General features: G+C 44.5%; 1 protein-coding gene across 3 annotated transcripts in view; it reads right to left on the bottom strand.

Moving 5' to 3' along the window:
• The window catches only part of UBP1 (upstream binding protein 1), a 550,328-nt gene that overhangs the window by 212,011 nt on the left and 311,877 nt on the right, over nucleotides 1-26,440 (bottom strand). For all 3 annotated transcript variants that reach the window (XM_078688332.1, XM_078688330.1, XM_078688331.1), the window contains 2 exons: nucleotides 17,383-17,489; nucleotides 1,390-1,542 (listed from right to left, as the gene is read on the bottom strand). In XM_078688332.1, coding sequence (XP_078544458.1) covers nucleotides 1,390-1,542; nucleotides 17,383-17,489 — 260 coding nt within the window. The remainder of the gene's footprint in view (nucleotides 1-1,389; nucleotides 1,543-17,382; nucleotides 17,490-26,440) is intronic.

Below are 26,440 nucleotides of genomic sequence, written 5' to 3'. Positions count from 1 at the left end.
TCACAGTCACTAAAATAGTCTCACTTTTTATCCTTCTCCCTTTATGTATTTAATGATTTTGACAATGAATTGCATCAATCAGTTTAATAGACGTAACTTGCGAATATATTTTTAGAGTGTGCGTAATAACAATTGACCACCCAATGACTCATCTAAATTTGGGCTCAAACTAGTAACTTTGTTGCTAAATGAAAATGTGTGCTGTGTTACTTGCAGGGAAAGTAGTGTAATGGGGACAATCAATGTCACGAGGCCCCACTTCTTAATTTTAACCAGGACATGTTTTCATAGTAGAATAAACAAAGCTCTTAAAGAAGGAAGGGAAGCTGAATTTAACGTTTTCACCATTTCACTGCACCAAACGTTAGCAGGAAAGGCACTGGACAGCCTAGGAACACAGCTCGTAAAACAGCAATTGATAAATATGGAATATGGACAGGACTCAGTAGCATCAGGTGTGATGGTTAAGTCAGACCCTGAAGGTCAGACCGTTTATAGAGATATTCTGAATAGCACAGGCAAGACTGCTCATGAAGTCACTTAATAATTGTTAATAAGGTAGGATAGCTGCTATACAGTCACTGTTGAGCAGAAGGCATACCAGGATCCAGAATTAATAAACCATCATTATTACTTTAGTGCCTATACTGTGTCACTTGCACCACTGAGTGGCTTCTGGCCCCTTGCCTTATCCACACACATTACAGGTGACCAGAGAAGGAGGTGCTTGAGTAACCTGCTTAAGATCCAGAACAGTATGCAGGTAAGGGATGACTTGCAATAAAGGAAACACTACTGGGTGTAGGTAGCACAGAGCCATGCAGGTAAACAAAGTAGCTACAAACAAAGGCGTGAAAGCCATTACCAGGGAAACTGAAGCACTTGCAAAGACTATAAACCTCACCCCAGTTCCTAAGTAACAAACCAAATTTCATCTGTATCTGTACACAGACCTAAATCCTAAAGAGATATGAACTTCTTCATGTTGAAATCCGTTATCAATCTGCATTATGCCAGCTTTTTTTCATCATTTTCAGTGAGAGAATTTTTATACTGCAACAAGGTCCAACTCCTACCCTTTTTCAGACATATTTAATAGTGTCGGGATGCTCAGCTCAATAAATAATAAAAATCCATTCAGGTTTTCATGATGCATTTGTCTGAGGTGAATTCATCTACAATTAATGTCATTGTAGTTGATTTGCAGTATTAGTGGTAACATTTAAAACTTAAACAGATGCTATTATTTGGTGGGCCAACTAGCCCAGTAACAGTCAGCTTTATAAAGTATGCAGGAGCCAGTCCTAGGGACAATCATAAGCAAACACGTCATGAGAATGCACGGAAAGATGCCAACAGTTGTATGTTTACCTAAATAATAGTGATTACCTTAAATACTTTGATTTGGCAGCTAGCTGAATGAATCTCATCTACGTATTCCCCGTTCTCATTCTGTGTAAAGGTATCAACTTGAATCCGAAAAGGAACCCCTTTCTCACCACCATGTTTTCGAGGGGTGAACTCTGTGCTGATGCAGTGTACCTGAAATAACAAGGCCCATTTTTAATATGCTTTGTGTACAATTACAATTGACGAAACCATTTGAAAAATATGAGCATTTAAAAGCCACCAGTTTCATTTAGGGGATAGACAATAGGCACATGCAAGGTTTGCCAGAAAGCCTATGATACACCAGACAGACATCAAATACAAGATGTTGGGACAATAGAAATAGCAAAAGTGGGTTGGCGCAGCAATCAGTTGCAGTTTCTCAAAATGCCAACCTTGGACAAAAGCTAGAAGGAAGCTATCCAACTCGCTGGTAGATTCCAATGATAAGGCAAAGGCCCACAGACAATCCAATGATTTTGATACAGCATATATTGCCTTCTTAGGAATTGGTCCACAGGGTATTCTGTCACTAATGTGTGTGCCAATGCCAGAGACTCCTCGTTCTAATTAGAGTTGGGCAAACCATCAATGTTTCCAACCACGAGAATGCACACTGGCTCCACCAATCGAAACACTGGACAGACTGCTGAAATTACACTGGGCTGTTGGTCAAACGACCACACCCATCTACCCCATTTAGGTTGGATGTTATATTATCCTTTGGGCCTGATTTGCAGTTTGGTGGATGGATATTCTGTCACAAATATAATGAATATAACATACGCCTTACTTATTACCAGTGCATTACATACTAATGCGCTCGCAATAAGGCAGACGGGATATCTGTTACATTTGTGACTGAGTAATAGGAAAAGCCTGGCATTCCAAACAGGAAAACAAATAAATCAACCCCAGACGCTGGTAAAAAAAAATCCCAACATATAAGGGACATTTATTTTCTGTTTTTCAAAAACAAAGTCCCTGTTTTGAGAGTTTATTTTTGAAAATCAAAGAACTTTTTATGCAGATACACTGAATGAGGTGCCCACACTGAAACGCTTTAATGCTTTCCGAGGCGGTAGCTATTCTTAAGGCACCGAGAACGCCTCTAAGCCAGTGGAGATCTCTAAATATGGCAGGCTGTCCTGGGTAGCGAAGTACATATCTCTGCTGCCCTGCGGAACCAGGTCCAGCCTGCCAAACATTAAATAAATCCATTGTTATCAACCTTCCAAGATGCGCTAAGAAAACTATTCCCACCACTAGATCGAATCATTATGGAGACCACCCTCAGCCTCCCACGAGGAGGATAACCCCAGTCCATTAATAAATGTACCATATAAGAGGCCAACAAAAACAGTAGCCAACCAGGTTTTGTGATTCACTTTGCCTCCTGTTTAGTTAGTAGCTTGTCCACAAACAGGAGCGTGATGAAACAGGCTGAACAAATAAAAAAACGACTCAGAGCAACTGGACCTCGGCTGCCAAGATCAACAGCAATACATTTGGGGGACTAGGTCGATGTTAATTCACTCAAAGGCAAATGCCCCAATCCAGAGCCTGGGGTGGACTGCCCCTCCAACCTATGGTGTGGTAAGTCACAATTGGGTTCCAGGCATCAGCCCAGACATTGTTTAAGGCATTTCGGTTTACTCAGATGTGGGGAACCATAAGTCCAAGAGCTGTTAAAATAGGGAGTTCAATTTTACAGAGATAATACCAAGAAATAAACCTTTGCAGTGGGACCCACAGAAATGTGAAACACTCCCAATGAGCCATAGAGCTAGCTATTTTTAATTTAAAGGTTAAGACAATGGTGGGGACAATTGTGGCTGGCTCCTAGCAAACAAGCTTTGTGCTCACCGACAGGCTATGGGAGTTCCCTCGATATATACATCGGCAGGGGAACTGGTAACAGAAGACAAAGCCATAGTAGACACATTTCAAGAGTTCTACTCACGCCTATACTCCGGCCAAAGTCTAGACTCCACAGATAGCGCCAATACCTCCAATCCTCACGTTCAATCCCCCCTTTTGCCGGAACAAGCTGAAACCCTAGAACATGAGATACGCATAGAGGTAGTTATAACTGCCATTTCCCGTTTAGAATGTGCAAAATCTCCAGGCCCCAACTAATACACGTCAACCTTTTATAAAACCTATTGCCCCATTCTGGCACCCATCCTAACTATTTAACTCCTGTGCCGACCTCGGGTGATCCCAACCTCAATGCTCACGCCTCATTCATGGTTATTCCTAAACCAGGTAAAAACAGTACAGTGCAGTTCATACCGGCCCATCTCACTAATAAACGTAGACCTGAAACTGGTCACAGGCATCCTCACCCATAGACTTAACCCATACATGCCTGCCATCATTGACCCAGACCAAGCCGCTTACATCCCCGGTGACAAACAAGCGATAACACCAAACGCATATAACATGTCATAGAAAAGGCCTCCTGCACACCAAATGAATTCATGCTCCTAGTAATTAATACCGAGAAGGCTTTCGACAGAGTTCACTGGCCCTACATGGAGCATGTACTGATACACTTCGAGCTGGATGAGAAATTCAGAACTCCGATCTTAAATTGCTACCATAGTCCCATTGCAACGGTTCGGGTCAATGGTTACACCTCTGACTCATTTCCGATACGGAAGGTCACTCGCAAAAGGTGCCCTTTACCGCCCTTGTTGTCTGCCCTATATATGAGGCCTTTGGCACCAAGAGTCTGGGATGATCCCAAGATCACCAGAGTGACTTTTGAGGAAGAACGCCACACCAACAGTCTTTATGCCGAAGACACATTGGTGACATTGGATATGCCAGCCATGGCATCGCTGACATTCTTGAGAGAGCTTGAGGCCTTCAGAGCAGGACCGGGCTTTTGGATAAATGTGTAGAATCGCTGGCGCTCAACTTCTTCATGCTTTCCCAGCTAGTGGCCAGACTGGCACAGCAATACCCCATTCAATAGGAGAAAGAGGCAATGCCCCACCTGGGGAATAAACTTGCACCCACAACACAATCAACTGTCTCCATCAATTACCGACTACTACATTAACAAATAGGTAGTGATTTGGTCTGCTGATAACACCATCAGATCTCCTGGTTAGGAAGAATAGCCGCCATCAAGATGTCAGTCCGTCCCAAAATACTGTATACCTTTTAGACACTCCCACTCCTGCCGCCAAGGAGCATGATCCCTAGACTACAAACAAACAGAGCTACTACAGTTCATACGTCAAGGAAGGAGGCCCTGTATGAGGAGAGAGCTGGGCTTCCGTCCCAATGGATAGAGAGGCTTGGGTATCCCGGACCTTCAATCATATTACCAAGCAGCTCAGCTACGCTACTTCGTGGAATGGAATCTGCAGGAGTCCGAGAGACATTGGCTGTTTCAAGACAGAGCAGTGGCAGGCCCATCCCTCTGGAAAGTTCCCTTCCAAAATAAATTGCATATTTAACACAATCTGTACCGGTCCCCAGTTATGCGTACAATGGTAACATGGGACCAGACCAATGTTTGGTGTGAACTGACATCCTTTCCCTCCCCTATGACTCCACTTTTAGGTAACCACGAATTTACCCCAGGTGTGGGGCTGGGGACATTTACAAAATGGCGGCAATCTGAGTGCCGCTCAATGGGTCACATGTTTGATGAAGAGGGAGTGATCCCCTTTACTCAAATGTGCAAGGACAATGAACTCCCCAATACTGATCGCCTTTGCTATATGCAACTCTGGCACTGGATACTAGACCCGCACAACAAACCCAACACAGAAGTTATGCCTCACTCAATACAAAAAATGGCTGATCACCAAAACGTCCAATAGAAACCTCATCTCGGAAATCTATGTACTCCTGAATCAACGTAATAAACATATACACAACGCCAGTCAGGCTAGGTGGGAACGAGAGCTGGGGAGATTACTGGGTAGGAAGGACTGGGAGAAAATCTATCACAGAGCCAGACATACAGCTACCAACATAGCACTAACTAAACACTTATTAAAGTGGCTACGTATTGGTACTACACCTCGGAGCGATTAAATAAAATCCATCCAGCACGGAGTGAGCTTTGTTGCCGACAATGTGGAGCACAGGGGACCCTTTTTCACTTGCTGTGGGAATGCTCGCTACCCTCCCATACTGGTTGCAGGTGATAGATGACGTAGACCTACACCTTCAAACATAACTGCCACAACTTCCCCCTATACAATTCTAGGCCTACCTAATTCAATAACATACCCTTAACAAGGAAAACAGAATGGTCTAGCACTAGGGGCAGCCATGCAGGCCATTCTCTCACACTGGGGCACCACACAGTTCCCCACCCACATAGGGTGGCTTCTTAAGGTATAGCACATCGTAGGCATAGAAAATATCTTGTTTACATTGGCTAACCAGGTCTTCCTTTGGGGAACAGTGGAGGTCATACGTATCATTGCTCTCACAAGACTTCCGGGAATTAACCTGCCCAAAATACCTTCGCCTTCTGCATTTGCCAGAGACAGGCACACAACCATAGGTGAACCACCTAGTAATAAACATAGTTGTAATCACTATTGCTTGTTACCCGACCAGCAGGGCGAGGGGAGCATGCAACGGGAGTGGGGGGTTCCTGATGGCCGATTTGTCACCTATATGTAATGTTTACCTTGATAAGCGCTCTCACGAGTCCCGTGAGGTCAGTGCTGCTAATGTCGCCTTTTTGGTTTTTTCTCCTTAATAAAACATGAATAACAAGGGCGTGGCCAAGATTGCGGTGGTGTGAGATGTGTTTCCCAGTCTCTCCTGCCCCGGTGCGGCGTGTCCTCCCTGCGGAGTCCTACAAAGCATCTAAAAGCTGCACCTCACGACAATGCAGCGCAGGGGAGGGCGGGGTGCCCCTTCAACGTGAAGGAACCGGTCCAAAGCAATCAACGCAGACGGGTGAGGCGGCAGTTCTCCAGGTTGGATGGCCAAGGAGACCCATAGGCGGAGGCTCCTAACCTATGCTGCGCTGGCAGAGTGCTGACCGGTAAATTTGACCGCTCCAGGCTCAGAAGCAGAGGAAGCCTTGGAGAACCGGCCCAGGGCCATGGACAGACCTCTCGAGAGTGCTCCTGCCGCGGAGGCAAGACAGACCGGCCATCTTGGGTGTGGTGGCAGAGATGGCTGCAGAGAAAGGTTGAGAGAATGCTACTCAAAGAAGCTGACACAGGGAGCGCCGGCCTGACTGGACGCGAGGTGAGACCCTCTCCTTGCTCACCCACTAGAGTCCCGCCAGAGCTGGCCTTGTATGCCTTTGCCCCGGAGAGAGTGGCGGGGTATAGGCCGGTTGTGCCCAGTGGAGCAGCAACAGAGGTGGGGACATTGAGGTCAGTGCATCGAACCCGGGCACTGGAGGGATTTTGACCAGTTTGTCCCCCATGACTTGTGCCGCAGCCTAAGTGGTGACCAGTGCGATCTGGCAGGGGGACTCCTCCCCAGCCATCCAGCGAAGTGACGAGACTATCGGCTGCGGCGCCATCAGGAAGGAGAGCTGGATCAATAGTGGTGATCTAGAGACCAGTAGAGGGTCTTGTAGGCCTAGCAGCTTACGTGGCCTGAGTCTCCGGGGCTGCATGAAAGTCCAAAGAAGCTGGAGTTTCACTCCCATCCCCAAAGTTAAGGACCGGACCCTGAGACACCAAGAGGAAAGCCTCAGCTACGCTGTAAATTCACTTTTAGTACCCAGAGCTCGCAACATTGACCCCCTTCGTATGCAGGTGAAGATAGACTCCTAGCGTCAGGATCTCTATGCTGAGAGACGCAGTAGAAACGCAGGAAGATCCCTGACGGGGGTGCTGGAGGGCTCTGGGCACACTATTCATCTGACTGTTGTGCCATTAAGTAGCGGTTGGTGAGGGGGATGCCACTGGAGAGCGGCACTGGGAGCAAACCCTTTTGGAAGCTGTCTGAGGCATGGAACCAGTAAGAGGTCTGGTTGGGTTGAGGAGTGATGACGAGACGGACCTGCACAAGAAACACATCTACCCTCCTTCTGAGACCCCAGTAGGGTTGAGAGGATGGCTTCGGAAAGAGCAAAGAAAGGGAGCTCCATTAAGGACGTGCTCACAAGGCCCCAGGAAGGGGAGCCCAAGGGAGGCTCGAGCTGAGTGGCTTTGCCATTGGGGGAATGTATAGAGGCTTCGGTTACGCACCCTTATCTGGAGGCCCTATTCTCAGCCTTGATAGAAGACTCCCTGGCAGTTAAGAAAGACCTCACAAGCAAACTGCAAGTTGTACAGAAGGAGGTGACAGACTTTAGCACAAGGTTGATGACGTGGAGGAACGGCAATCCTCACGGGATGAGGAAATCGAACAGTTACAACAAATATTCAAATTTACGTCCCTCACTTTTGGTCTATCTTTCCGCTCCATGGTGCTTCACCAAGGTGTTGAAACCTGTGGTGGAACACCTGAGGGCAGTAGATGTCAGACTAATAGTCTATTTAGACCACATTCTAATCATGGACCAGTACCCTCAGTGCTTTCTTGCTTGCTTCATGATCAATAAGTAAAAGTCAAGTCTCAAGCCCTCCCAGAGGATTCAGTTCCTGGGGTTCAAGGTGGACTCGATCAAGGCTACTCTAAGCATTCCCTACCGCAAACCATAAAAGATCAGACACGAGCTCAGGCGGACCTGGTCCAAGGCCACAACCTCCCTATGCCATCTGGCCAGAGTGGTGGGCCTCCTCTCGTCATCAATACATCCCATCTTTCCAGGCCCTCCACATTATCGAGCACTTCAATGCCTCATATGCTCGCTTTTGCGCAGGGGCCTCACATACTCCCAATTTGTCCCACTGTTGGAGGAGGCAAAGACCGAATTGAGGTGGTGGATCTCCCACATGGAGACACTGAGTGGCCATGCCATCTTTGGTTCTCAACTCGATATGGTGATTGAGTCCGATTCCAGAGGCTCGGGCTGAGGAGCTCAATGCAGTGAGGTGTCTAAAGGAGGAAAATGGTCCTCCATAGAATGGGACCATCTCATAAACTGTCTAGAATTGATTGCGGGGTGTTTTTCAGTGAAATGATGGACAAAAGGACAGAGCCCAATGCTGCGTCCTGCTCAAGTAGGACAACATGGCAGCAGTTCGCTATATCACTAATGTAGGTGCGACAAAGTCCAAAGCCTTGTCAGATCTGTCCCGCGATTTCTGGGAGTACTGCCTGGCCAACCAGATCTCGCTGTCATCCAAGCAGATAGCAGATTGGCACTCTCGCCACTGGCATGACACCAGTCTTTGGAAGTTAAACCCAATGGCATTCAAGGTTCTGCAAGCCCGCTGGGGCCACTTCTCGATGGACCTCTTTGCTTCACAGCTGTACAACCAGTTGGAGAGATATTGCAGTTGGCGCTTGGACCCTGGCGCAGTGGCAGTGGCAGCATTTCTCCACGACTGGATCAAGGAGAAGGGTTATGCGTTTCCCACCTTTGCAATGATCATGAGATTGTGAGCTCAGGTGCAGACAGACCTGGTAGTGGTTATCCCAGTGTGGAGATCTCAAGCTTGGTTTCCAGTTCTGATGGAACTTTCTTGAGATTTCCCAATCCCTCCCCCCCCATTCTCAAGATTTCCTACAAGAACCCGCATCACCTGTTACTCACGGGTGCACTTCATCTCATGGCTTGGTGAATTACAGGGAACACTGGAACGTGGCGGGCCTTTTTGCAGAGACTGCCTCGTTACTTGCACATCTTGAGCCGAGAGCACCAATAAGAGATACCGCTCCGCCAGGTCCTCTGAGAAGGTGGAGGTGCCATCAGGGACAGTTGGCTCCAATGGGGCCTGATATTGTTCATCTACAAAAAAATGTGGCCTCTTTGGCTGCCGAAGAATTAGCTGATAGGTTTATGGACACATTCAGGTCAGCCATATTGGCTGGGCATATTCCGGTGAACAGTCACCCAGTGGGGAAGCAACCGCTGGTGTGCAAACTATTGAGGGGTATTAAGGTATTCGTTTGTCCTGAGCCCAGATATTCCACTCTTTGGGACGTGAGCAAGGTTCTGAATCTATTTAAATCATGGCCTTCTAATAAATAACTCTCGTAAACAGATGTCGGCAGAATTAGCGATCCTTCTATGCTGAATTTCTTGTTGCAGGGTTTCGGATGTGAGAGCTCTGGACCTAACAGGTAGGGTTTTTACTCCAGAGGGAGTCACTTTCTATATATCTGGGAGGACGAAGTGTAATTCAAGGTCAGTGTCCTATCTATCTTTCCCTGATGTCCCAAAGCTTAGAGGTTATGACAGAAGACATACGTCCACAGATCGCAAGACAGCTGTTTATCGCCTTTACGAAACCACAAAGAGCTGTCACCTCGCCAACTATTGCGAGGTGGGTCCGCTGGGCCATGCAAGAAGCAGGAATACCATATACAGAGCCCACTAAGTTGGGGGGAGGATGCCTCTAAGGCATTCTCTCTGGGAGCGCGGCTGGAGGATATCCTGAATGCCGCAGACTGGTCCTCAGAGTCCACCATCAAAAGATTCCATTTTAAGCAGGTGGGTAAATCTGGCATCCTTGGTGGTGGACAAGCTTTAAACTAGACTAATTCTCACTTCCGGTCCTGACTTAGAACGCAACATTTCCTAGCTATCGTAAAGGAGAGTTTCAATTCTATTAAGGACTCGGAGGTGAGGATAAGCCCACCCAGGTTTACACTTCCCTCCAAAGCATCTACATTGGTGACGTAAGTAAACCTCTGATTGCATAATCATTATCAATATTGAATATGTGCTGTTCTATGAAATAATTGAGTGTGCTTTGTCTAGATAGATATTGATGTAGATTATATTGTTTCCAAGTTGTTACAAAGTATTGCTTACTGCGTAGGAATGGACACTAGTAAACAAGAGTGATATGGAGATTCGTCGGCTGTGTTCAAAGGAAGAGAGAGAAGGATAGTGTGTCCTCTGGGAAGTTGTTTGAGGGCTTGCATCCTGACTGGACATTATAATGTTGAAGTTTTCTTATCATTACCGGAGGACTCATGGGAAATGTAGTTTATTATGCTTATAAATTCCTAATGGCTGCTGGATGAATAAAGTGGAGAAAGTTAAGCCTAATCTTCGCCTTTGAGTCCTTAATAGAATTGAAACTTTCCTTTACGATAGCTAGGACATTTTTCATTATGCCGGAGAACTGCCAGTCCAGGGAGCTCTCCGGAGACACGTCTGTCTACATCAGTGGATTAGCCACACCCTCTAGATGGCAATTACTAATCACTCACAATCAGAAAATACCTTTCTAGAAAATATGAGACTGGCTTTAATAATGGGGAAATCATTTTCTTTTGTAAGGAGCCATAACAGTTAAACAAATAGGAGACACAATCAAGACCATGAATACTGAAAAGGCTCCTGTTGGAGATGGCCTTCTCATTGAATTTCATGAAATAACAATGGCAACGATTGCCCCTCTGCTATCTAGAGTGCACAAGGACAGGGAAGAAAAGGGAGTACTTTATATCTCTGATACTGAAACCTGGAAAATATCCAATAGAACATACAAACTACAGACCCATCTTGCTTAGATTTGGACCTAAGCATTATAGCCATAATTACATAAAGTCATCCCACAGCTGACACACAGGAACCAAGCGTGATTTGACCTCCTGACACCATCTATGCTGTTTGATCTAATATGGCAGGCAAGTCAAAACAAGGATTCAAAGATAGACCTCTCCCTTGATGCTGAAAAAACATTTGGCAGAATGGAGAGGGGCTACCTTTTCGGAGTGATGGAATAGATGAGGCTAAGGATTGCTTCCTTCTTGACTTCTGTACTTTTTTTCACAGAATTATTTTATTCATTTCAGCAAAATATATATTGCAAACATTGTACCAATAACAATCCGGGTAAGTGAATCAGCACCTTAGACATGTCCTAAAACAGGAGTAATTGCATGCAAAGGGACCATCACTAACACAAAAAATCCAGTCAAAGTAATGGTCAGTTATACCTACTCTCCCAAACATCCGCCCCTCCCCCCACGACTACGTATAGCTGTTAGGCTTCAGAATCATGCTCGTCCATCCCAAAGGCTCCTCCATCCTCGCTGGACCTGTCTAGAAGCCCATTCCATGTTTGTAGGTCCTCCTCTGCCTTCTCATCCCTCCTGCATTGACAGAGCCTGACCTCTTTGGCTATTGTAAAAGTTTTACATCTTTAATCCGTCCCTGTTCCCTACGTCCTTATGAACTCATCCATGAGATGGCCACTTGCCTTTTTGCTAACAGTAATTCCAATTGTACACATTTCCATTCCATTTTGCTTCTTCTGTTTCCTAATGGCCCCTAGAAGGCAATTGCTCAAATTCAGGTCTACAGTTACACCTCCAATAAACTCCAACCGTTGTACTATCAATGCCTAAAAAACCTGTACCAAGGGAGTAATACCAAGCTAAATGGAGGAAGTCAGCAGGACTACTCTGACATCGGTGGCATCCATCTGATCTAGAGGAATCTATTCTGTGAAGAAATAATAGGGTGACATATGTGTAATGGATGTAATTAAAATGCACTCATTTGAATAGTGCATTACATATCCCTTGTTTAACTAGTGCACAAATACCTTTCCATTGTGTATCCTCCAGAGGAGCGCCCACGTCCACCTCCTATCCCGCCCTAGCCCAAATTGTTATTCTTGGTTGATCTGCAGTCATTGCCCTGTATAGGTGTGAAACTAAATGCCTGCTCCCACCAAATTCCAGGAGCGTCCTAAACAATTCAGAAGAGGTCAGGACCTCTGGGTATGTGGGACAGATTTCTGGTGATATGCCCACTATGCTTGCATATAACGAGAGCTGACCCTCACTGACACCGAAGGTCTCCAAGGCTGTCTGAAAGGTAATAAAGGTGTCATTGGGATAAAGATCGCCTAGAGTCAAACAACCTCCATTCCCCCAGGCACTTGTATCTACCGCTGAAGTCAGCTGATGGAATGTCAGGAGATCCCAGAAAATAAACTCTCGCACGAATAGGGCGCATCAAAGCACAATCTTCACTGCACACTCTCAGAATGCGGATGTGAGTTTAATAAGGTATGGTAGCGTGGAAAGTCCCCTACCACCACCGTGGAGAAACTGTGGAAGTGTTGCCTCCCTTGCGTCATCCATAAGTGGGTCCATTGACTTCTTCAGACAACCAGTGGACTGCGTGCTGTAGTTGGGATGCAAAATAATAAATTTCTATATTAGCCAGGCTAGTTCACCATTCTCCAAAGGTAAGTGTAGAAACTCATAAGTGACCCTGCTTCGACCCATAAAAGCATTGTTAAAAGGGAATGTAGTCTCTTAAAAACTGCCCTAGGCAGTGAATCCATTGAATGCTGTAAAGTGTAGAGAGAGGAGAGTCGGAACAAATCTATCCTCCGCATAACAAGACGAGAGGGAAGCTTCTCAGAATCAAGACATATACAGAAAAGACTTCAAAAAAATCATCATAGAAGGACCTACCGTGCTACCCGCAGAAAAATAAACGGCACCATGATTGGAAATTTAGAAAGAACAAATTCCACCTCGTTGTAGGCTCACGTGCTAAGAAGAGATCAAGTATTTACACAACTCTAAAAGTAAGCACAGACAGGATAAATAAGAAACATTGGTCCTGAGGAGAGTTCCTGGTTGAAGGAACTCGAAACGCGTCAACCACGTTACTTATTTGGCCAATCTTTTTTCACTGTTCTTTTTTAAAAGAAAGTCATCAGAATATTTTTGAACGCATCTAGTTGCAGATGGCCTTTTCTCAAAAGTGTAAATAATTGGTATAGTGTTTTTTGTAGATTAGACAAAACCGACAGGAGTTTTGGATTACACAGTGAAATTTGTTCCCCTTAATTGGGTTGTAGAAATGTATATAGGTTGTTGAGATGTGAGATCGAATGAATGAGCACACTAGTTTGAATGTTTTCACCACTTGTACGTTTGAGGAAGAGAATGCGTATAAAAGAATATTAGAAACACATAAGATTTTTTGTATGTAGCTGAGGTTCTGATGGGGACATATTGAACATGTCTAGCGAGAGTTTTGATACAAAATGATGTGATTCAAACGACGCTTTTCCATTTTTTGAAAAATTAAACTGATTGATTCAAACCGAAAAAATAGTTGTGAAGGGTCAGTTTGATTCTGTCTCTTTTCATTAACAATTAAGATTGAACAAATAGCAGTATTGGCAATTGGTTGTGTTTATTGTGATATGGGCTTGGCCTTACTGCTTATGAGCCAAACCTTTCTATTGTTATTTAGATAGTAAAGTGCAGAGGCAACACAACAAGGACACCAACTCTGACACTGCAACACATCCCAAAAGAGATAGGGGAAGCGTGTTCCAAAAGCGGACGGACTTAGTTAAGACCTCTATCACACAATTAATATTATATTGATTCCGCTTCTGTGGTGTGTGCCACCTTTGACTTCTGTACTTGAACTGGTTCCAGAAACCTTCAGAAGGTCCAGTGTCTATAATGCATGGCTACAGTATCTTTCTCAGCAAACGTCTGTCCTCCGATTTCTTCCAGGTAGGCATGTATGAATGTCGCCTTTGCTATTTCTACAAGCCTTGGAACCCTGGCCATTGCAGTTACACTGACAAGAGTTAAAAGACTAACTACCTCGTCAGGGAACTGAAGCTGCTACTACTAACATTTTGCTCCCAGTGCATTACATTGCCAGCAACGCTCAGCCTTGTGTTGGAGTTCTATTGATTTTTGGGAAAACTTGATTCACGGGGATCAAGCAGGATTCATTAAAGGATGCCAAAGCAAACTTTCGACTATACAAAAAGGGTAGTTCACCTGGTTGAGAAAGAAAGAGAGCAAAAGAAAAATAAAGATGGCCTTATTTATTTATTTATATATTTGTAAAATAACCAGTTACCAGAAAGGTGCCTTGCTGCTGACTCCAGGCATAGAATAACCAATACTGGCTGACTCATTAAGAGTTGAAGAGCCAAGCCTTTAGTATATTCCTGAAAACCAGGACCACAGTGGATCGAGGAATAACCACAAGAACACCCACATCGACCGCACTGCACCTAGAGCAATTTTCAGCATCCTGTATCCTCAGAATCAGGACCACTCCATAAAAGTCTGTCGGGCTTGATGTAAAATGTGGAACATGACTTGAAACTGCTTTGGTGACCAGGTAACTGTGCAGATGTTCCTTATGGGCTCTCTGACCTTCTCCCTGTTGGATTTGGTCTCCCCACTCATGAGGAGTAGCCAAACACAACTCTTTCAAACTTTAGAAAAGTTTCTAAACTTAACAGTTACTAATGCTTGTTTGAGCTTTGGGCTAAAAAGCTGATATGTACGCTTTACCTCAAAATCTATATCTCTGTAACCTTCTGATTGATTTTGCTCATTATGGTGTCTGAAATTCATAAAAATATATTTATTTTTATAAATTGGTGTAGGTTTTCATGTATGTTGTGACTTGCTTATTCTGTTCTGGTGCTTCGAAATGCTTTGCACTCGTTCCTTTGTTTAAGCCTTGCTGCTCGAAGCCACAGCTACCCAGAGTTGAGCTAAAGGTTTCATAAACGAGAATGACTGGACCCAAGACAGTTTTGTGAGCGTATTACACAGTAATGTCGCACAACCATTCCAGTTAGAGTACACCACAATCCTCACACTCACCTTCAAAGCAGAAGTGGGTGACAAAAGTGTGGGGCACCATGGCCCTTGAGAGACTTTCACAGCACCTACTCTAGGAGAGGGAGACGTTTTACCTAATTGGCTACCAGTTCTATAATATATTGAAAAGGACAATAGGGACCTTACATGCCCTCCAAGGCTGAGGCACTTACATCTCACTGACTAGATTATGAAATATAAGCCAAGACATTAAAGGATAAAGGAAGCAGGAAGGAATGAAAACCTGGACACTGTAAAGCAAGCTTTACCCAAGGTGGCGCAGCATTAGATCTACTACTGAAAATGGGTAGGTTTTGAAATTAAAACGAAACACTCATAACGATGTGCAGACGATTTAATCTCTTCTAGACACAACCTCAATGTCCAGTAACTGTCATAACTGTCAAGCAGCATGTAAATGTAAATGTAGTTGAGCTTATATAGCGCACAGCTACCCGCAGTGGGTTTCCCGGCGCTTGCTTAGGGAACCCTTCCTGGTATTCCCCTGTGAGATAGCAGGGTATCCACAAGGTGAAAGTCAGGCATCCCGCCGCGAGGGGCCGTTGTGGAGATTAAGCAAGCTATTGCCCAGAGTCGCAGAGTGTGAACCCGTGAGTCGAGGAGGCACCGGGGCGAGAATTATCGAGTCTGTGGAATTTTTAGCCCAAGACCCGCCGAGGCAGGGAATTGAACCCTGGTCCAGGACTGATCTCAGCTTCCGGGTCTGCTGCCTCTAACCCCTGAGCCACACTTCTCCACCATGGACAATGGTAGTGGAATGTTCCACGTTTACAAGGAAGCAGGGGAGGGACAGAATTGAAGAGCTATGTAACATAACATCATACTGATATACATATATGTCAGTTATAATATAGTTATACAATTAACCATAAATAGCAGGTAATTAAGAGGTACATACAAATAATAGAAAGTACAACAGTAGGGAACATAGAGCCAACTGGGGCTTTGTTTAGTTATATGGGGCAGCACAGTCAACAGAATCACTGACCAGTTACTTAACTAGACTGTAAAAAATGAACATTCAAAAAAGAAAGACTTTAATAAAAAGATTCTCAAGAAAAAGTTATAGTATAAGAGGATTACACTTCCACTTGATACTTTCCTTAGAGCAATCAAATCTCAATTTAGAAAAGTGTAAATGAAGGAAAAATCGAATTTACGCCATACAGCGATATCAATTGTGATTTATTACCTGTTACCCTTAGTAGGTAGCCAAATAAAAATGAAGTCAAATTTGAAAAATAAACATCCTCTTCAGGAAGGAGATGAATATCTGCTGAAAAAAATATTTTGGACTACTGGAAATGACCAGGGTAGGGGGAGTAAACGATAGAAAGCATGGAAGAACTATTTTATCTGCTATTGTATTGGTACCTGCATCTTAGCATTGTACAACAAAACTATTGCCTGTTTATTATCAAGGAATCCCATCTGGAAAGGAGAAACACAGAGTCAAAGAATAGGACGCTGTATGCAACATATGCTGAAGGAATGTCACAAAATGCACAGCAGTCCCTCCAATAGGTCATCAGCACTGCAAGTCCGAAAAGGTGGCAAAGTAGTTTGGATGGATGCTGAGGCGAGGGGATTACTTATTTGTTTAAAGTAGAGACAGAACAGCTGACCTGGTGTATGCTTTGTGGTGGTGGTGAACCATCCCCACCTGGTGAATCGTCGCCAGTGTTATAATGAAGACAAAGAGCAGGTAAGTGTAGAACTATTTTTTATTCGTCTTCACACCACCACAGGTTCCAGTCAGCTGGAGGGCACTGTGGAATGTTGGCAAACACTGGAAGGGGGAAACCACTGGAAGGTGCAGGGGAGGGGAGAACGGAACGTACCATGTGGAAGAGATTACAACAGATTCAGTCGTAGATTGTTGGAGTTAAACCCTCCTACATTAAAGTCACATAGAGGAGTCAAGTTATAAGATGTGCAAAATGCAGTTTTTGTTAAAACCAGATAAAAGGGCATAATTTGCCTTTGTAGAACACATAATGGCACTTCTTTTTCTAATCATCTCTGCTTGTTTAGGAGCTAAAAGCAATATTCAAAATCAGAATAATTGTGGCCTTTACATCATTATATTATTAATCGTAGCACCATTATCATAAGCAGGTTTGGAGTGTGTGACAATTTCACAAAAGCAACTGGTTACAATTTCTTTCGTGTAGATGTCAAACCATTCCATCCGGTGAGCATTTCCCCTCTACCCTCCCAAAAAACTCATTCAAATCGGGATAGGCACTTCCCAAAAAAACTAACCGTTTGTGATAAAATTAAACAAACCTTAACAAAAGCAGAGGAACGTTTGGATGGATCCCACAGAAATTCTACTGCGTTGAGTTGACCTGGGTGAGTTCCGGGCTCAATTATTCCAACACACATAGGAATATCTGTAAAAACATTGAGATATACAGTGAATGATTATACCAGACACATAACCTGTAATGCCAGAGACTGGAAACTGAAGAGTTCATTCTTATACAAGTTCCACGCTACTAACAATAACATAATGGCGGATAAATCCACAGTGCCACATTGAACCTTCGTTATGATGAACTACGCTTGTTTATTGTCCTTGCTTTTGAAGTACACACATACGCCATAATTTGTCAAATGGACCATATACCTATTTTATGTCAAGCTAATGTAAGCAGTCGGTTGGCAAAAGACTTACTGACAGCTTATCAAGAACTTACAGTGGGCTCACCATTGGTTGGCTTGGTTGGCACTCATTTGCTTACTTCTTATTCGATCAGTTGCCTTGTCCTTCTTGTGATTGTCCCTCCCCTGGGTCACATGTTCTTTACTTGTGTCCTTCCACTGCTCACTTTTAGGGAATTACTGTCTTCTTTTAGCTTAAGCACTCCATGAAAGTTCATGCATTTTCAACCTGTCTCCCTTGTCTGCATTTCTCATCGTTCAGCTCCCTCTCTTGCTACATACTGTTTTCGTCTCTGACTGCTTCTTTCCCTTTCCCCACGCTGTTCTCTCTGATTCGTATGCTTCTCTCCCCCACCTTATGTTATGTGATGTGCTCTCTCACTCTTGTGCTTCTCTGGTGTTGTCTCTCCTGCCCTCCGTATGCAGTTTTTCCCATTCCTCCTTTCACTCATCCGTCTGTTATTCCCAAGCCCCACTCAAACACTCAAGGTCCTGTTTTTTTTAAGTCAGCACTTTTGTGTAAATAAAATGTGAATTTGGTTTGTATTTACCAAAGTCCGACATTTGAAAGGAGATCTGGGTTAAAAAAAAAAAGGTAAGGCAAGTTATTGCTTTTTAATTTCATTGTCATTTTATTTTGGGTTTGGGTTTTTGTTAAGGTTACCTATTTAATTTAATGTCTCAATTTAGTTTAATGTATTATTTGGGCACCAGGGATAAGTTAAGGTTACTATTTACTTTATGGTTATTGTTAAGTAAGGGTACCTATTTAATTTGATATTATTTAAATGTATATATTATTGTTAATATGTAATAGAGTTTTTTCCAGGGCTAGCATTATGGCGTCTTATTTTTTTAATTAAAAATAAAATGGATAGTGTTAAGAGTTGAGTTTAGGGTTAGTCATGATGTAGGAGCCATGCAGTGGGATTGAACTGGTGGGTGTGCGAGCCCCTTCTGTTTGCAAAGCTTCAGAAGCTCAGCCCTGTTGAAGGTGTCAAAATTGCACAGCTCCATCTCCATGGTAAAAAAAGGAAGGTAGGGCACTTACATTTAGAAAAGGGAGAAACAGTCAATGAAAAATTAATAGGAATTTCAAAAATAGGTAAACTCTGAGGTCGAATGATATGTCAGGGATTTTTGTGCAACACCAATCACTGTATGGCACCTCATAAGCCAGTCCACATCCCTGAACACCAGGTTGCTGGTTGACTGAGGTGGGAACGTTGGTCAAGCAACAGACACAATCCCTTGCAGGGTGTACCACAAAAAGTCCCTAAACTCACTTGAGTTTAAGCCTGGATAGTTTGGCACAAAACATAGTCAGGCTTAACTTGGAGGCAGTGTGTAAAGTATGTATGCAGCACACAAACAGTAATAATGTTAAAATACAACACAAGAAAAATCCACACCAATTTCGAAAAATAGAGTAAATGTTAATAGATTATTTAACACCACAATCATAAAAATCAAATCAGTGAAACCAGAGTTATGCCTTTTTAAGATTTTTAGTAAAACCTAGAGCTTAAAAGATGAAAGGGCCAACCGTGGACATCTAGTAACGTTAGACTGGGTCAAAGTCGAATAAATATGGCCGACCATGTAGGAACACAGTCGGATACAAGAAGTGGCTTGGGCCCGGTTCGTGCTTACCTTTGTACTTGCAAGAATTTTTAAGAAAAATGTTCTGAGGAGTTCAGGTTCAGTGGGACAAGGGTGCAGTTACTGTCCAAGGAAGGAGCAGCGCATTGGGGAGCCACTAGACAAATTCACAGTGAGACTTCTACATTCGGATGTAGTCACTTTTTTGGAAATAGAAAATTTACAGCGGGACGAGGTGGGAGGCTGCACGCAAAGCGAGTCGCAGGAGGTCAGATACCCTTTTGGCGAAGGTCCGCTGAACATGATTTGCTGATGCAAAGAAGAACATAGTGGGAGCAGCCGCAAAGTAAGCCCCCGCCAACGCACTGTGGGCATATCAAAAAGCAGGTTGGTATTAGACTACCCTCGGTTCTCAGAGCAATTTTTTCCCAGATATGTTCTAAGTCCTAAGTTTCCGATTTTGTCTATATGGCCACCTTAAACACCAAAACAAGGGTCCAGGACTGGAGGGACACCACTTGGGGGTTCAGCACTCAAGATGATGGGAGTCAGTCAATCAGTCAATTTCTTTTATTCGATCCATTTAAAATACAGATCATAAAAAGTACAAGTAGAAAAATAACTTCTTGTATAGGTCTTACAATTTGCCCTATATGAGACACAATACTCTAATAATTCATAAGCATGGTACAATTAAAAATCAAGTAAGGATAAAAAACAAGCAATACATCCCTAAAACCTGTAAAAACAGTTACATTTTCCCATTAAAAAACATTACTCAAGGTGTAAATTGAAACATACCTGCAAATCGTTACAGAAAACCAAGATTTAAGGCCCAAAGATTTTCTCCCCTTTACACTGGCCTATAAAAATGTGGCCATCGAGAAACAAATGAGGGGGTCAGAGTCTCTTTAGAAAATATAGTGCAATTCTGCGTTGCCTAAATTTGTGACATCTTAAAATTGGTAGAATACCTTTGTCACGTTCTTCCTTATAGAGCCTGCAAGACAGAACTATGTGGAGGTCATACTGTTGTGAACTATTGTCACATGAGCAGAGTGTCAATTCGGTGTGCCTAAGCCTCCTTGCAGGGAATCCCAACATCAGAGGGATTAAGTTCAGGCGGAACCTCAGAAGTATAAATCTTTGCTGTAATATTCCGAAGTTCTCTAGATGCGAGTGCCTAGATGGGCAATGCCAGTTGGTATTGGAGGGCTGTTTGTTTTGGCCAGTTGCTTTCCTGGTGCTCATTAGCAGCCTTAGATAGGAAGGTGGCCTTTAATTTCTGTTTGTGATCTTCATGCACACACTTGGGTCAGTGAATATTTTCGCTAGCACAAGCGTGGTCAAAGTTGACCTTAAATGTTGCATAGATGTTCATTTTATGTGTATTATCCATTTTTAAGCAGGTTTTTATGATGGTCTATGTTAGGTTTACAGTGTCCCTTTGACAGATTTTGTGCCATAGTAAAATCGGCGCTAACCTAATGCTAATGCTATTTGACACATAATTTAATCCGAGTTCTAGCTGGAAAAGGTAACTTGAGCATGACCTGGGGAGAAATGCAAGACTCTTAAACAATTTATCCCCAAGTATTTGGAGAGATGCTATAGGAGCCGTACCCCAGACTCCTGCCCCGTAAGTTACTGCTGATACCGTCTTTGCCTGGTATATCTTTTTTTATAGGGACTAGGGGTCTTGTACCCAGTTTCTTTGCAAATGATGAGATGGCTGCCATACTCCTCTACATCACTAGAGCCCTGCTGTCCACCATGTTTGACCACGTCTGGGATCTATCAAACGTGACCCCAAATACGAAAAAGTGTTTACCACCTCAAGATTACATGAGCCTATGTGAAGTGGGGTATTCTTTTGTAGGAGTGGAACACTGCTATGAGGACAAAAGATTTGGATTAATTGACCCTCAAGTCCAGTGACGACATAAATGTTGCGTATGCCGTTATTAGACGTTGGAGGACAACCCATGTTCTGGCAATTAGTATTGCATCGTCGACATCCGCCCATATCGGGACAAGAGAGGAGTTAAACACAGTGACGTCTGGTGTTGAGCCCAAAAGGACTGCCTCAACCTCATTTGTATAGATGGAAAATAAGAATGGGGCGAGTACGCACCCTGATCTGACTCGCCTAGTGATATTAAATTGCCGGGTACACTCCCCTTTTTTGTCATAAGCAACACTAGCAGAGTGAGAGTACAGTTGGCGAATGAAGTTAAATTTTGCTGGCTCGATCCCCATCAGCTCCATTGTATTCCAAAGTTTAGGGTGACTCACACAGTCAAAGGTTGCTGATAAATCCATGAAAGCAGTAAAAGCCTGGCCACCCTTAGCTCTTGTGTATTTATCTATGGTCAGGGTTAAGTTTAAACATTGCTCTATTGTACCCCTAACTCTTTGGAAGCAATACTGAGCCTGAATCAAGATGTTCTGCTCCCTTGCCTACTCTTCCATATTGGGTAACAACAAGCAGCCCATAAGCTTTGCAGTGGTATCCAACAGGGAGATCGGTCTGTAATTCTGGGGCTTCTCTCTCCCTTTTTTATATATAGGTATTATTACATTAGCTCTCCATGAAGGTAGGAGGCCTACTTTAGCTATTGCATTAAATGTGTTTGTTAATAAGGGGGCCCACAGATCTTGATGATCTAAATAAAGATCAACAGGGACCCCATCGGGGCCTGAGCCTTTACAGACTGAATTTACCCAGCCCACTTCTTACTTCTTCTATTGAGAAAGTTAGGTGTTCCTCTGGGGCCATGTCTAAGCTGCGGGGGGTCATTGAGAGTAATATCATTTGACCCAAAAATCCGCTCAAAGTGGGTCGCCCAAGCATCTTCATTGACATGAACGTCCAGCATGGGGTCCGTGAGATTTTTAAACAAGCATTGGCATAGCCAATAGGTCTCGCCTTTGGGTCTTTATAGGTGTTTAGCCAGAGCTATTTGCTTTTTCAATGTCTTTAAGATGTCATAGAGCAGTGTGCCTGCTGTGCAGCATGTTGCAAAGCTATAACTTAAAATATTAATGGCATTTTTACAGTTCATGCAAATCTCTTGCATAGGAGGGCTGAACAAAGTGCTGCCTGGTAATCACAGTTTCCAGTCACTAACAGCGGGGTACAGAGTGCAGGGATCATCTATGATTAGTGTTCAGACTTTAGGAACCAGCTGTCTAGCAGAAGTCTAGCAGTCTAGTATTGCCAAGATGTAGGCATGATTTCCTGCGAGGCCCCACATTTGAGAACCTGTGTACTATTTCGGGTCTCCAACCCACCTGTCTCCTTTGCTTAAACGTATTCAAACGTGGCAATTATGTTGTCTTCTTCACTGCATCACCACAGGAAAAGACAAAATAAAGAATGCAGAATGTTACCTGCACATGCAGTAGACCGTACGTCATGGTTGCAGATCAGAGTGTGCACATGACCTTGATGGTAGGTTATGCTTGTGCCCGCTGACTCGCTAAACTGTACAGTACAGTACTCCACCCCGCGGGCGAGAGGTAGAGAGTAGCCGTTGTGAAAAGAAAATTTCTTAGTATCCCGTTAAACATTTTATTGCTCTACCGAACAATATTAAGCATGGTGTTGTTTGAATAAACGACCAAGCATTATCGTGCATTTGTGCGAATGTGTAAGAAATGTTGCCACAGCTTAGAAATAAACATCTACACAGTCTGCTTGCGTGGGGGGGGGACCAGGGAACATCTGCTGCGAGATATGATAAACATGCTGTTTTTAACCTTGGTGTATTTACTGTTATGGTTTGCACATAAGCTAGCCACGCCTATGGCGTCCACTCTAGACGTGTGCATCAGCACTTGGTGGGATCTCGGTAGGAAAAATGTAGAAGCAGATGCCCCCGTAGTGTGCCAAAGGCCCTCGCGGCCTCTGCTTATTACAAACCAGGAATGTCCAAAGCAGTGAATACCGAGGCGAGAAGAGTGCATCAGAGAGTAGGGTAAAACTTCAAAAAGTCTGTGATTGGTGATGGTTGTTCTCTGCTCCTTCCTCTAGAAGCAGACGGTCCACCAACAACAGGTAAAACTTCCTCGAATTTTTGCTTAGGTTGAAAGAAGTAAATGTGACTGGTTTACTTGTTGCACACCAATGTAAACTATTAGTGGCATTTCATAGCTCAGATGAGCAATCTTGTAAGGTGGACGTGATATTTTTCTAATATTTCCATCACTATATATTCGAGTTGAAATGCGTTACTTACCTGTAACAGCAGTTATCCAGTATTGGTGTCTTTCATAGATTCACATGCCTGAATCATTCCCCGTTGTCGAGACGGGAGCCTCCGGTAAATAAAAAAGTAATGTCCTATAGACATACATAGAGAAAATAGGCCCATGGGTCTCCCCTTAGTGGCCTTTCCTTGTCCTTATGTAAAAAGGACCAAACTCTTACAGTCAGCCAATCAGCTCCGACCTCCCTCTAGGACCTCCCTGGGAGGAGCCCCAGTCCCTCAGATTTTCGTACGCACCCAACTAGGTTGGCGTAATATTGTTAGAGAGGGATGTGAGACCTTCCAGGGGAGGCGGGAGGGTTGCATGTGAATCTATGAAAGACACCAATACTGGATAACTGCTGTTACAGGTAAGTAACGCATTTCTTATCCAGTATTTGGGTGTCTTTCATAGATTCACATGCCTGAATCAGAATAGCTAGCAATCAGATATGCACCTGCGTGATGGAAATGCTCTGTAGTCACAGTAGACAATGCATGTGTCGTCATACAACATGTGGACAGCATAACAGTAACATCACAATAGCAAGGAACGTGCATACCTGGATGGCGGGATGTAGGAAGGCTCACATCACTGAAAGAGATGGCGAAGCACTGCCTGGCCCACTGCCGCATCCTTCTGAAGTTCGATATCCAGGCAGTAATGTCTGGAGAAAGTGTGCGGTGACTTCCAAGTCGCCGCTCTGCAAATGTCCAAGATTGGTACCCCAGCGAACAGTGCTGCGGACGTGGACATCGCCCTGGTGGAGTGAGCAGTAACATGCTCAGTTAAAGGCCGTCCGGCCTTGTCGTGGCAGAATGCAATCGCTGAGGATATCCACCTGGAGATGCTTTGCTTCGTGAGAGGCAGGCCCACTCTTGGTCTGCTGTATGCCACAAACAGCTGTGAAGATTTCCTGAGAGCCTTAGTTTTGTCCAGGTAGAATTTTAGGCACCTCTGAAGGTCCAGAGAATGCAGCGCTCTTTCCGCTGCTGTGGACGGATTTGCAAAGAAGGACCTGAGGACAATTGGCTCGTTGAGATGAAAGTCCGAAGGGACTTTAGGTATGAATTTAGGGTTTGGTCTCAGCACTACCCTGTCTTGTCTGAATTGCATATATGGTTCCTGAATGGACAAAGCTTGCAGCTCGCTAACTCTCCTGGCTGATGTTAGAGCGAGCAAGAGTGCTGTTTTCCAGGAGATGTGTTTGATGGATGCTCGATGGATGGGTTCAAACGGACTTCTCATGAGTTGGTTGAGTACCAGATTCAGTTGCCATGTTGGAGGGACTTTCCGAGGCCTCGGAAAGGATCTGTAGAGCCCCTTCAGGAATTGTTTGACTAGTCTACTGGACCACAGAGAAGGTCCTGTGAAAGTCCTAGTGAATCTAGAGATAGCTGCGAGGTGAACCTTTATGGATGCATGTGCCAGGCCTGACTGTGCTAAATGCAGCAGGTATGGTAGTATTTGTTCAGGGGTGACTGAGAGTGGTCGTAGATCCCGATCCACACACCACATGCAGAACCGTTTCCACTTGAGAGTGTAGGTTTTGTTTGTACTATCCGCTCTCGCTTTCGACAGGATATCCCTGCAGTCCTGCGGGATATTTAGTCCACTGAACTCCCTGTGCTCAGGAGCCAGGCCGACAACTTGAGTGATTGGAGGTTCGGGTGTTGCACCTGACCGTTGGACATTGTTAAGAGGTTCGGGTGCTGCCTCAGACGGATCGGTGACCTGATGGAAAGTCGAAGTAGATCCGAGAACCAGTGTTGTCTCGGCCAGAACGGGGCAATCAGGATTAGGGTACATGGCTCCGCCTTCATCTTCCTGAGGAGCCTCGGGATCATTGGAAACGGAGGAAAGGCGTACGCAAACGCGCTGGACCATCCGATGGAGAATGCATTCCCCAGAGACCCTTGTTGGGGATGCCAGCTTGCGTAGTGCGGACATTTGGTGTTTTCTTTGGTGGCAAACAGGTCGATGTTCGGGACTCCCCATTGAGAGAAGACGTGTTCCAGGGCGTTGTCGCTCAGCTCCCACTCGTGGGAGAGGGATCGTTGCCTGCTCAGGGCATCCGCGATAGTATTGTCTTTTCCGGGGACATAGTCCGCCTTGAGTTGGATCCCGTGTAACACCAGCCAGTTCCAGATTTTCTGCGATTCGCGTGATAGAGAGAGCGAACGCGTTCCCCCCTGTTTGTTGAGGTAGTGCATCGTCGTGGTGTTGTCCGTTTTGACGAGCACTGGGGAGTTCTGGATGCGTGGCAGGAATGCCTGTAGAGCAAGATATACCGCCCTCAGCTCCAAGAGATTTATATGGAGCAGTTTTTCCTGAGAGTCCCACTTGCCGCTGATTCGAAGATCTTGTAGAACGGCGCCCCATCCTTCCAAGGAGGCGTCCGTGGTGATCACCAGAGGTGTCGCCGGAATGAGAAACGGTAATCCTACATTCAGATTTTTTCGATTCCTCCACCAAGCTAGGCTTGTGGACATTTTTGGTGTGATTTGCACAATGTCCTCGAAAGAGCCAGTGCTTTGGGTCCATTGGGTTGCGAGAGCTTCCTGCAATGGGCGCATCCTGAGTCGGCAGTGAGGGATAAGGAGTATGCACGAAGACATCATTCCCATGAGGGATGTGTAAGTGCGCACTTTGATGAATGTTTTTGTCGCCACAGCCGTGGCCAGAGATAGTATCTTGTCCGCCCTCTCCTTCGAGGGAAAGGCCTTCACGCACTCCGTGTCCAGGATAGCCCCTAGGAAGGTGATCCTTGTCGTAGGGGTGATGCAGGATTTTTTGAGATTGATGGTTAATCCTAGCCTCTGAAAAA

The sequence above is a fragment of the Lissotriton helveticus genome, chromosome 4_1 (assembly GCF_964261635.1).
Source record: "Lissotriton helveticus chromosome 4_1, aLisHel1.1, whole genome shotgun sequence".
In the NCBI taxonomy this organism is placed as follows: domain Eukaryota; kingdom Metazoa; phylum Chordata; class Amphibia; order Caudata; family Salamandridae; genus Lissotriton; species Lissotriton helveticus.
The sequence above is the reverse complement of the archived record's forward strand: the minus strand, read 5'-3'. Positions and strand labels throughout refer to the sequence as shown.